Consider the following 13216-nt stretch of genomic DNA (forward strand, 5'->3'; position numbering starts at 1 on the left):
TTTATTTTTTTTGCTGTTCTGCATTTTTTAAATTTCTTTTACATTCTTTTGTTGACATTTTAGTTGTTGTGCGGCGAAGTGGGAGCCCGCTCGCCGATTTTGTAATGCTGAAACCTGAGCGAAAGGAACCCGGGCGGGTGAAGAAGCGATGGAGAAGGCACATGGGCGAAGGGCAAGGCTGATGATCTTTGCAACCGAGCCGTCGAGAGCAATGAAGAGACTGAAGGGGTTCTAAGAAGAAAGAAAGAGAAAAAAAAAAACAAAAAAAAAAGCATCGCTGATCGCATTCATTCAAGTTGTGTGGGTGTGTGTGTGCGTGTGTGTGTGTGTGTGTGTGTGTGTGTGTGGATAGGAGTGGGGGACCACATCCGAAGCCCTCCTCGCGCCTAAAATGTTGCGTTTGACAGCTTTGAGCCTCCTGGGGTGGACTTTATTCATGTGCAAAGTGAGCACGACTGCTGCACAGGACAAGGGGTGAGTGCTGTACATCTTTATTCTCTCCAGATGCCAAGCAAACAAACAAACAAGCAAACAAACAACAACAAAAACCCCTTGTAATAATGGTTTGCATGTGTTTGAGGGGGCATATTCAGATGCTGGATGCAATACCACCCATCCATTTTCTGCAGAGGTTGTCCTCATCAGGGTCTTGATTGAAATGTATCCCAGCTGATTTGGCGAAAGAAGTGGGATCCACCCTGGACCGGTTGCCAGTCAATCGCATGTAAAGTGACACCAATGCAATGCCTTCCATTAATTCTTACATTGTAACGCTTGCCCTCGTGAAGGTCGCTAGTGATAGCTGTCAGCTGGCTTTTGGCGAAAGAAGCGGGATACAACCTGGACATGGCAGGTCCATTGCATGTACATATTTTTTTCGAACCTATCCCCTCTTATTTGTGGAACATCCACTTATTCGCGTTGTTTTATTTTACACAAGTTCCATCTTATTTGTGCGTTTCTAAATTAAAATTATTATTATTATTTTTTTTTACCCAATTCCCACACTTATTTTCACTTTTTTGCCATTTTTTTCATGGCAATTATAAGGAGTGTCAATTATATACAGATTTGTTATACAAAAGCTACAGTGAACCCCTGCATACTCGTGGTTTGGAAGTTGTGGATTCATTCACCCTATGGATGATTTTTCTATTTTTTTTTTCCTTTTTCCCCCCTGTTTTAGGGAGGAAACCAACCCCGAAAACACTTATTGACAGTTTATGCCCGCTCATTCAAGAATGTATTTTTCTTATATTTAAGAATTTAAGCCTATCTGAGCTGACTTTGGGTGAGAGGAGTGGGGTACACCCATTGACAGGTCGGCATTTAAGCACTCACACTTACTATCAAGCCTCTGGACAATTTCGAGTTTTCAGCGAAGCTTTTTTTTAAATGTGTGAGGAAGCCGGAGAACCACAAGAAAACCTACACAAACTGAGCCGAGATTCAAACCCAGAACCTCTCAAATGTAAGGCAGAAGTGCTAATCACAAGTGTACTGTGCTGCCTCCTTATGACTGAATAATGTAATTTTTTTCCAGCACAGTCTCACTTGCTGGAAGGATGGAAGAGTGACCTTGAGATGTTATTCTTGAGTGTGGCATGACGAGAGTAAATGCATATCAGACTATAAGTCTTCTCAAGTTTGGGACAAAATGAATCTGAAGCGAAACTGTTTCCAGCGAGAAGACCACGTGACTCCATATATAAGTACCTGATCCAGGGGGGCTCATCTGAGGGTTGCTTTATTTCCGCCCATTGTAGATCAAACGAGTCCACTTCTGGGTCTTTGTTCCCCCCCCCCCCCCCCCCCCCCCCCCCAACCCTCCAGAGGATTTTCTCATGACTCGCACTCTCAAGCTCTCAGGAACTGCACTTGCCTCTGGCTGTAATGCTGCAGTGCTGTAATGCCAACCACCTGATCCTTCTCTCAGGCATGCAACAGGGTGTGCTCACTCCTAATTTCAGTGAGCTTCAGTAGGTGGGCGGGGGAAGCAGCCAGTGGATTTATCGGATTTAGGGAATAGATTTGGAAGGGCTAAATTGAAAGATGAAGAACTGCACATGCTACTTACAGTTGAGCCGGGGTTCTGAAAAGTTTTTGGGTCCAGGGATCCCTTAAAGGGAAGACATTTTTGCAAGGACTCGCCCAATTAAACAAAACTACCATGTGCAGTCCTAATTGCTATGGAAATATCTATTTTATGAACATTTCAACCTGAATATTCATGACCAGTTTCAAGAAAAGAATATAACCAATTTCAAATGAATTAAATTTAATATTTATCCATTGTCGCTAGCTGACGTGCACTGCTTGGCATTGAACTTTGGACAAACGTGCAGCATTTGTGTTTGTTGTTTCTGCGATCAGAGAGCTTTAAAATGAGTTAGCCAGTAGATGACGAACAAGGCCAAAACGTGACAAGGACAAAAGGAAATCTGTCATTAACACACAACATACGTAAACACGGACAAAAAAGTACTACGTGGATTATACGATGGGTGAAGTAAGATGGCGGGACTGTGCCATTTTGATTGTGGGGTGGGGTGTGGCACACCTCCATGGTGACTCAATTCCTCTAAAAACAAAAGCAAAATTTAAAAAGTATAGTGTCGTATTAGTGTTCGATTCTTAGTCAGCTGAAGATACGCAGACTACCATTTGCACTGTGTGATGGGGCAACAGTTCCAGTGTGATTGAAACGATGAAAAGGTTCTCTGCTCGTTAGCAGGCTATTTCCTGGTTCTGACATCTATCAAAAACATTATATCATTTGGAGTATGGGATGGGTGGAACGAAGGTTCCATTACGACTCAAACGGCGAAACAACACAAGATGAATAATTAAACGCTGTTTTTGTTGTATGTCCGTGTGTGTTAAATAGCAGGCGAATTCCTGGTAGTGAAGTAAGAGGTTAAGAATAGTTGGATAGGAAAGAAAAAGAAAGTGGGGTACACCTTGGACAAGTTGCCAGTTAATCATATATACAGCTACTCCGATGCGATACGATTAAATCCCTACTCTGTAATGAAAGGTATCAGGTCTTTTTTAATCACAGCGCCATCTGCTGGATATGGTGGCGTGAGTCCTAATGGCCACTGCAGCCCCCACTCTATGCCAGATGGCAGTCAGTCTTTCATCCAAATACTTTAATTAGTCTTGTTTTTTTCCAGCCTGTTTTTGAGCATCAAAGCTTGGCCTTTGCACTGTGACCCCACTGACGGGCCCCCTTCCTTCAATTAAATGTCACAACGAGCGCGTGGAATCTTAGTCGTTACCTTGTTCCAAACAGACTTCAAGGTTGTGTCGGGGGCTGCTGGACCACCCAAAAGAATAAGGACAGAGCTAGAGATGGTATGTACACACTGTACTCGTGTAAAAGTACTGATTCCACTCCTTTACTTAAGTAAATATAAAAAAAAAAACAGTACAGACTCTGAAACGTGCTTAGGGACAAAAGCAAAAAGTCCAAATGAATTTTTACTGTCAGTTATTTACAATACCCATTTTGATAACTTGGCACAACAACAAAAACAACTTTTCTACACACAAATTAGCTAATAATAACTAAACAAAATACACCTTACATGTGTGTTTTTTCAGATTAGGTGGATCGTTTTTGAACGCCCTAAGCTGGTGAGTTTTAGGATGACACAATTTATTGGCCACGAATCATTCTTGGAGGCGAAAACGTCGACCAATTCTCCTAAACAGGGCCATGGATTGGGAATATCGCGCTTCTCCAAATTTCTCGCCGTCCCTGTTTTTTTCCCGGCTTATAAAACCACAAGATCACAATCAGTCGATCAAGAGCTGAACCCTGGTTGACCTTACCCCTCTCTTTTTTACGTCGCGCCGTCATTTGCGGATGTTGAAAAAGGTAACTAGCATATTCTTGCAAAGTGAGTAGAAAGTGCTGACATCTGTTTTCAGAAGTGGAGAGGAAAAGTAAAACAAATTGTCAGAAAAATAATTACCGGTAAGTAAAGTACTGAAACATCTACTTAAGTACACTAATGAAGTATTTGTACTTGCATTACTTCCCACCACTGGCCAGAGCATGCGAAGCTGATTGGGCAGCAGGTAGCGGGAAGTGCCCGCTAACGGTTACATCTGAAGCTGATCTGGTGTGGAATGTATGCTGGTTGTGTAAGAGAGCGCATATGGGCGTACGAGTCAGGAGGAAAGGGAAATGTGGAGGTATACTTCCTGTATGATTTTCAGCGAAGTGGGCGTGCTTGCAATTATGTTGCCAGCCACGAGCGCTTAAGTCACAGAGGCCTGAACCGCTCTCATCTTTGTGCTTGCGTCTGACTGCCAATAGTCCGACTCACTTATCTCTTATGAAAGTTTATCAAGTGACTGATTGTTTTTTTTTTTTCTGTGTGTGTTGGCCTTGTGTGAAACATTTAACATATGTGATGTGACAGGAGCAGATTGTAGCTAAGAGCTGCGTCCAAAGGTGTTAATGCGCCTATTTTTATTATTATTGTGAGTATAGGGTGCACAGTGTGCATCTATCTATGGCAGATTGTTTCCCAACCTTTTTTTAAGCCAAGGCGTATATTTTACATTACAAAAGAAGTTGAAGTAAATAAACATTTCTTTGGACCAATTAAAAAACATTCACTGCCATTGACGGCTTTAGAAGTCAAATGTTAACTTGGAAGGCTGGCAGTGAATCAGTTAAATAAAAATGGCTAATTTCCTGTGGCACACCAGATGATCACTCGCGGCACATTGGAAATGACTGCCTCAACCAACCTTGACGGTATCTCTCACTTACTTCCATGTCTGCCCTACGTCCTGCCCACTGTTCTCTCCTCCAAGGGGCTACTTGGTGGCCGCTCCGTCGGTGTTCCGAGCGGGCGTCGAGGAGAGCATCAGCGTGACCATCTTCAATGCCAAAGCGGAGACTCGTGTGCAGGTCCAGTTGTCCGTGAAGGGGCAGGCAGTGGCCCACAGCCACGGCTCCGTGCTTGGTGAGAACCCATCCTCTCCTCACTATCATCCCACCGTCATCTTGCAGTATATAGAATATTATAGCACTTTTTTGGCATGCTTAACATATTTTGATTGAATTTGAATTGTAGGTTTAATTTTTTGGTTTAGTTTTTCCTTTCTTTGCTTTATATGCTAAATACATTGTTCTTGCATGCCCAGAAAGTCTATTTCATCCTTAAATACATGCATTATTCACTTTCATATTAGAGAAATATCAGAAAAGGAATGTAGTTTGAACGGGAACAAACTTTTGCCTTTATCTGCAGTGAAATGTAATGGTTTTGATGTGTTTCCCCCTATTTTGTGTGTTTTAGATAAAGGCACCATCAAGCTGAAGGTGAGTCCACCAAGTGTGTGTTTAAAGCTGTGTGTGAGTAATTTATTATTGTGGTTTGCAGTGGTGTGGAACTGTACTGTATCATACTGAGAGGTGTTTTCTAATGATTTGCCTACTGCACAAAAAAAGGAGCACATGTCCCTGACATAGTTCTACAGCACTGCAAACTCCAACTGTGACGATCAAGAAGAGCGTAATGTAGATTGTGTCACCATCGCAACCTAAAACTAAAGACTGCAATTTCTATAGAAATCGCATGTGAATGCTGAAGACCTGACACTGAACTTCATTGCTTTGGAATTAATTTAATTGTTGAATGTTAGACTTGAAGTTGGAATGGTTTGAATTGGTTGAGAAACATTTAAGGAGGAGATCAAAATGTAAAATATCTCATCATTTGGGAATTGTGAAATTTTTGGGAATCTGATGAATAGTTCCGTAAACTGTATGTCCTGAATAAGATGAACCTTTCAAAGTTGGAATGGTGAAAATCAGATGAGAAATGTGGATAGAGGAGGTCAATAAGATGATAGGAATGTTTCATGAAAAATGGTGGAATTTGGGGAATTTAAAAAAAAAGTTTACCCAGGATGTCCTGAATGAGCTGAATATTTCAAAATTGGAAAGGTTTAAATCGGTTAAGAAATGTCGACGGAGTAGGAATACAGGACATCTTGAGGAAAAGTGAGAACTTTGGGAATGTGATAAATATCTCTGTAAAAGTCTTGAATGAACTGAACAGTTTGATGTTGAATGGTATAAATCGGTTGAGAAATGTGGTAGGAGGTCAATATGTACAATTTTGTAATTTGGGAATTTTATTGTGAATAGCTGGTATTTTGAGAGGTAAATATGTGAAATGTTTGGCATCTTCTCATGGTAATTGTGCAATAATGAAAAAAATGGGAGTTTTGGAATGTGAAAAACTGTACCCAGGATGGACTAAATGAGCTGAATATTTTAAAGTTGGAATGGTTTGAACCGGTTGAGAAATGTAGAAGCTATATGACCGAAAGAAATGGGGATAATATGAAGATTTTTTTTGTCACAGAATAACGTGTGAAAGTATGAATTCACACAAAAACTTCAATTCTTCCCCCATTGACCTAATTTGCCTTTGATAATCCTGTGTTGTGTTGTGTTGTGTGTTGCGGCACCAGGTTCCCTCTGGGCTGAGAGGCCAGGCCCACCTGAAGCTGTGGGGGAACCGTCACCTCACAGAGGGGGGCTACATCTTCCACAACCACACCACAGTCACGGTGGAGAGCAAGGGCACAGCTGTTTTCATCCAGACCGACAAGCCCGTCTACAAGCCCAAACACAAAGGTTCCCCTCTGATAGTGCGCCTGCTAGTTCATCACATAATACACACGCAAGGTCTTTTTATTTATTTATTTATTTTTTTAAAAAGGCCTCTTGAATAGAAATCAATCACTATGCGTGTATTAAAAATATGCAGTCAAGTTGAACTAAACTAGGAGGTATTTGGTAATTGGCACGAGTGGAATGTAACAAATTAAATACTGTGGAACAGGGGTTGGCGAAGTATGGTCAGCCGCTACGTTCTTTAATCTGGACCACCGAGTATTTACATTATTAAGAGTCCTGTAATATTTGTTATATGCTATATATAAGGGGTTGAACCAATTAATTGATGAGTCGACGTTACTAATAAAATATGCATAGCAGCGGTATCACGGGACTGGCGGCGAGGAATGAGGGCAGCGGTGCGAAGTGAAGCGCCGTCTTTAAATATGTGCACTATTGTGCGGGCAACCACTTGCGTGTCTTTCCAACACCAGTGTGTTGTAACACTTGTCGCAGTACGGCATAGAGCAGTACTATGCTACAAGCGTATGGAAATATTCGACCCAAAATTAGACTGGTAGCAAGTCTATCCTCCAATACAATAAAAGCACGAGTGAAATAGAAACAGAGAAATGCTTAATTTTTATTGAGCCTGGCTAGTTCGTTAAAGAGAAAACCGGTTGGTGGATTGTGGGTTGTATTTTTAATCATTTGTTATATTTGTTTCTATGCCACTCTGTCAAAATGTGTGAGATGGCGCAAAAAGGTATCGGGCCGCTGCACTCAACTGAAAATATATCATTGACGTCATCGATTAATCGACTTCAACTCACTTTAGCATCCACTACAAAAATCTATAGTTCAACCCCTACTGTATATATTTGTAATTTAGATTTTTTTTAAATTGGTGAATATCTTTATTTTAGTCGTATTTTTATTAATTTATCTCTTTAAATATTTTTTTTTAATTTGTGGTAGATAATAAAATAAAAAATCCTAGCAAAATATTTATTAAATATATGTATGGATGTATGTAAATGTATGCATTTTGTGTTTTACAAATACATTAAACAATGTTTTGTTTGAGAAAATACTTGGTGAAATAACTTATTGAATTCATTATATATAAAAGAAAAAAGTGAGAATGATGATTTTTGTTATTACAATGAACTATTTTACGTACAAATGTTTAACTAATTTATTCATTTATTTTACCTCATCTACAAATGACCTGCCCCATCTGCCAGTTAATAAAAAAAGTGTCATTGACTATAGAACAGAACAGCATCCCGGAATTAGAGGCTCCATTGTAAAAATATGACAAATTGCTTATCCAAACAGGGATATAGCGTACATATTTACGATGTTGTGTTTCTGTGTCCTCAGTGCTCATCACAGTCTACACAGTCACGCCTGACTTGAGGCCTGTTAATGACAAGGTAACATTAATTTTCACTTAATTTCTTCACCATTTGACCCCGACTTAAACATGTATTATTCTTTTTTATTATTCTTTTTTTAAATTTTTTTTTTTTTTTTTTTTAAAGGGACTCTTTACTTGTTTACTTGTGGGTGTGACATTTGCTTTCCCACCGTTAATTGGTCGGGATTAAACGCAGTGACCTGGGTTTGCCCCAGTGCCGAGGCATGTACAGTACCTATTTACAGAAGCCCAGCTTGGGTTGTTTCTCCTGGAATGTTCGAGGCAAATATACTGCGCAACTGTGTTTGTTGATGTTTGTTTGGAGCTCCTGGTAAAAAGTCAAACTGTTACACCAGGGGTGGGCAAACCTTTTGTGCTCAAGGGCCACACTTGATTTGAAAAAAACTTTCATATATGTATGCGTGTGTGTGTGTATAAATATCTTTGTTTTAATAATAAAATAAAAAACAATCCTCATTTTTAATTACCTGTAATTAATTTAACTGTGATTCATGAAACAATTCTTTTTATAAAATTAATAAATGTGGTAAGTGTATTTGTTAAATAGCTTATCTTTTTTGTGTGTATTTTTTTATGATCGTAGTTAAATTACCAATTATTTAATAAAGTTAAATAAAGGTTAAATTACCTAATGTAAATTAGATTACCTCATATACTGTAATTACATACAGCATACACAACACATTGATGAATAACCAGTTTTGAAATCAGAAGCCTGAAAAAACATGCTTTTTGACTATTACATTTCTTTTCAATGTGGGATTGGTAACAAAAAAATGCTTGTAAATATCTCAATGGTATTACACCAGAACACAATGAGCAATTTTGATTCACTTTCGCGGGCCACATAAAATGATGTTGCGGGCCAGATCTGGCCGCCAGGCCACCAGTTTGACACCAGTGCTCTCGTGGCATGCGAAACATCCATCCATCCATCCATCCATCCATCCTCTGAGCCGCTTCTCCTCACTAGGGTCGCGGGCGTGCTTGGAGCCTATCCCAGCTGTCATCGGGCAGGAGGCGGGGTACACCCTGAACTGGTTGCCAGCCAATCGCAGGGCAAATAGAAACAAACAACCATTCGCACTCACAGTCATGCCTACGGGCAATTTAGAGTCTCCAATTAATGCATGTTTTTGGAATGTGGGAGGAAACCCACGCAGGCACGGGGAGAACATGCAAACTCCACACAGGCGAGGCCGGGGATTGAACCCGGGTCCTCAGAACTGTGAGGCTGACGCTCTAACCAATCGTCCACCGTGCCGCCGCATGCGAAACAATCTTTGCCTAAGTACCAGTCCATTTAACCTTTTAGTACAATACATTTGATACCCAGAAAGGTACCTTGTTTTTAAACTTTTATTTAGGTACAATTTTGTATTTAACTTTTATGTGCAATACATTTTATTTAAGTGCATTTTTTTAAATATTTTCCTGTATTTAAGTGCAGTGTTAATGTTCAAACTGTGCATAATGTTAGTGTTTTACAGTAATGTTACATTTAAGAATAAGAATATTTGTCATTTTGATAGTAACAGGTAAAACGAACCTGTGGATTGAGACATTTAATCACTAAATAAATAAAATAACAAAATACATTTTAATCAACATTTTTTTTTGGGGGGGATGCTAAATTACTGCAACAAATAGTACAGGACTCTTGATGATATAACTGCTCAGTGGGCTGCAGTTTGTTTGTAGTTAGTATTACAGGCTTAATAAGAGGTGAAGCTTGTGTCCATTGTTTTGATCTCATTTCTAACTTTGTCTGCTTTGCCCTTCTTTTCCCCCCTTACTTTTTGCAGATGGAGGCATACATTTTGGTGAGTGGAGTCAGATTGGACCACCCAGGGATTGGGGACGGGGTGTGTGTGTGTGTGGGGGGGGGTCACGCATCCGGTCAAGGGCGACAGAACGGCAGATTACAGAGCAAGAAAAACAGGGAAGCTCACCTACTGTAGATAGCTGCGTGTTCTGTGGAACAGCAGGATAAACACAGCATGAAATAGAAGCCTTGTCTTCACCTCCCCCATTGACACACTGTATTAGCCGCTCCCATACGCGCTGAACTGGTCTCTCACTTTCCGGATATATTTCCACTCCAGGGCAAATAGCGAGCTGATGCGCCATTATCTTGTGTTTGACCAACAAATGCATGCACTCGCTGGCCACTTCACTGCACTAAAACCATCTAATACAAGTAAGACAAAGAATTCCATCTTTTCAAAGATGATTATAATCACTTTTGAATGTGTAAGTGTTAGGTGTTGTTTTACTTGCTGTTAACTTGTTCCTGTCGTGTCTATCCCCGAGGACAACCTTCTCATAGCTTCAAGGATGCCCAACTCGGCCTCTAGTCGGGATTTACCCAATTTAGGCCTGGTACACACGCAAAGATTTTTCCATCTGCTATAGACCTCACACTTAAAGATAAAAAAATCGGGCATTCAAAAGTTTTGGTCGTCATGTCTGTGCTGTGCTCCGAGAATCTCAACACAGCAGACCGCACGCATAAAGATTCTGTTGTACCGCTGATCTCGAAGTCTCACGTGATCATACGTAATCCCACAAAAGCGAACAAGAAGAAACACTTAAGGATACGTGCCGATGTTTCCCTGAGTGTGGCTTGTGAAATGACGATGTTCTCAAAAAACGAATAACTTTGGAAAATACTTCTTGCTGTCTGAGGAAACCACTATTATACATAAAAGGACATTGGGTAAGAGATTTTAGTTTTCATTTACGGTCGTTTCCGTGTTTGTCAGTCTTGCGTGCTTCTTTGATTGGCTACATTCTTTTCCACGTCACCATTCTCGGTGTCATGACTCAGGAGAACCTGTTTCGGACCCACTCTTAACACACATCAGACCTAAGGGCAATCGTATAGGATAATCTTATAAGATTTAAGGTTGTCTGGCGTTTGGTGTGCCGGGAAGGGGCAAAATTGGGACAAAACCAGGCCGATTGTCTTTATGTGTGTACCGGGCTTTATTCCACCTCTTAATACCACTACTACTATGTCATTATATCAACCATTAATACTATAGAAAAATGCAATGCATTGTACATCATGGAGCCATTCAGAATCAATATTTATCTAATAACATGACAAAAATCTGGACAAAATCTTTTATCATCCGCACCAGAGATGCTGATTATGAAGTGTATTAATGCATGCAGATTAGAATAGAACTTTCCAGAGGACAAAAATTGCTGACATTATTGTGGGCCAGCAAGCTAGCTGGCACTGTCAGGTGAATTTGAAATCTTATTGGTTAAGAAAAAAAGTCCCATTGCTAATAGAGTTTAAGTTACATAATACCAAACGAAGGATTTTTGAAGGCCCTGGGCAAATTAGATTGATATGGCAAAACATTGAGGCTGAAAAAAAATAAAAATAAAAATCTGTGAATAGTTGAATCCACGGGTGCTGAACCGCGAGTATGCGGGGATCCACTGTATATGATGTCTGTGTGTTTCTTTCAGGATCCAAGGGGATCCAGGATGGTGCAGTGGAAGGGTCTCAAATCTATCTGCTGTGGTGAGCCATATCTTGAGATTTCTTTGTCTTTTTGTCATTGTTATTCTGAGTCAGTTAAAATTAGCAACATGAAATTTGGTAGACATATCCATCATGAGTACACCCACAAAAAAGTATTGCGAAGCCATGTCTGAAAAGGCTGAGATAGTCTGCCATTTTGGTTCAAAGCGGCCATTTTAGGCTCATTTTGGCCATTTCCAGTGGTCATTCAAACACAAACTACTCCTAAATTCTTATTATTTTTTGAATCCAATAGCAACCAAATTTGAACCACCTATAAAAGACAAATGGGTGACGCCAAATTGCAAACAATTTGCGTTTTCCCTCATAGTGTGTGGGCAGAGCATAGCAGCTACGTTTGATGACTCGGCATAAAATGTGCAACTCTGCAAGATCAGTGCTTGACCAAACTTTCATCTAGCAACGTTGGTAGTTATATCTAGAATGAGTAGACTCACAAAAACCATCTCAAGAACCCATGTTCAAAAAGGTACTGGAAGTCTGTCACTTTGTTTCAGAGTGGCCATTTTATGGTCATTTTGGCCTTTTCCAAGGCCTTTCCTTTAAAACGCAAACAATCGTAGTTTTAGATTTTGTGTCGGAACCGCGTATACTAGACAGATGTACGACGCTCAATTGCAGAACGTTTTTGTTTTGTTTTTGTTACTAACTCAGCTCCACAAGGTCAGATCTTGAGCTAACGTCTGTGTATGTGATGAAGATCGCACCCTGAAGAGATTCAAAGGTGCAGCCTACTTGCAGAAATGTACAGATGCAATAACTTAGTGGACTTGACGCTCCGGTTTCTTTCAAACTTCGTCCTCTCTTTAGTGTAGCTCCCAACTTTTTGAACAATATGGCGTTCCCGTGCTCGATCTCAGATTGTTTTGTGTGGAACTTATCTACTGTTCTATTGTGAAAATCTCTACTATATCGCAAAAATCTGCGGTTTATAGCGAGCGTTTTTGTTGGTTTTTACCAGGTATTTGTAATGCCCCTCGCATGTGGAAAAGGAGAGTCACTTTTCAGATGTTTATTGAACTCCAGGAAAACGGTAAAACGCATGAACACAATGAGCACACTTATGGAAGAGCTGATGTTGGCCACAGCTCATGCCCAGAAACTGACGTACAGACTTGCCGATGTCACACGTTACTCTATCAGGCCCCGCCTCTTAAAGGCACCTATCTAACACAGACGCTTCAATATATACAGTACTGTATTTTCTATGATTTTAATTCTGTGTTTTAATGTGCATAAAGCGTGTGGGAGGTGTACAACTATTTAAAAAAATGTTTCTGAATGGTATCCCCCACCATAAACGGGTTCACTGTACATGTAATAACTCCGGTCCTGGCAGTCCGATTTTTAAAATGTTTCTTTTAGTTTCCCCCCCCCCCCCCCCCCACAAAATGCATCCAGTGTACCTCCCAACTTTTGTGGACCTGCGACAGGGATTGGCAGGGCGGCAATTATTAATCATAATTTCCACTGGCTAATAGATTAAGATGACTTTACTGTCAAAATATGGTGAAAAAGTACATTTCTGTGTGTCTCCGACGCACACTGTAACTCTTAT

The 13216-nt window shown here is 40.3% G+C and overlaps 1 protein-coding gene across 1 annotated transcript in view; it reads left to right on the top strand.

Annotated features, from left to right (window-relative positions):
• Positions 1 to 191: 191 nt before the first annotated feature.
• Positions 192 to 13216, top strand: part of cpamd8 (C3 and PZP like alpha-2-macroglobulin domain containing 8) — a 65513-nt gene continuing 52488 nt past the window's right edge. The window contains 7 exon segments of the mRNA XM_061683033.1: positions 192 to 474; positions 4834 to 4985; positions 5322 to 5344; positions 6505 to 6670; positions 8039 to 8091; positions 9902 to 9919; positions 11583 to 11637. Of these exon segments, the coding sequence (XP_061539017.1) occupies positions 392 to 474; positions 4834 to 4985; positions 5322 to 5344; positions 6505 to 6670; positions 8039 to 8091; positions 9902 to 9919; positions 11583 to 11637 (550 nt within the window). The 5' untranslated portion in view covers positions 192 to 391.

This window comes from Phycodurus eques, chromosome 8 (genome assembly GCF_024500275.1).
Source record: "Phycodurus eques isolate BA_2022a chromosome 8, UOR_Pequ_1.1, whole genome shotgun sequence".
In the NCBI taxonomy this organism is placed as follows: domain Eukaryota; kingdom Metazoa; phylum Chordata; class Actinopteri; order Syngnathiformes; family Syngnathidae; genus Phycodurus; species Phycodurus eques.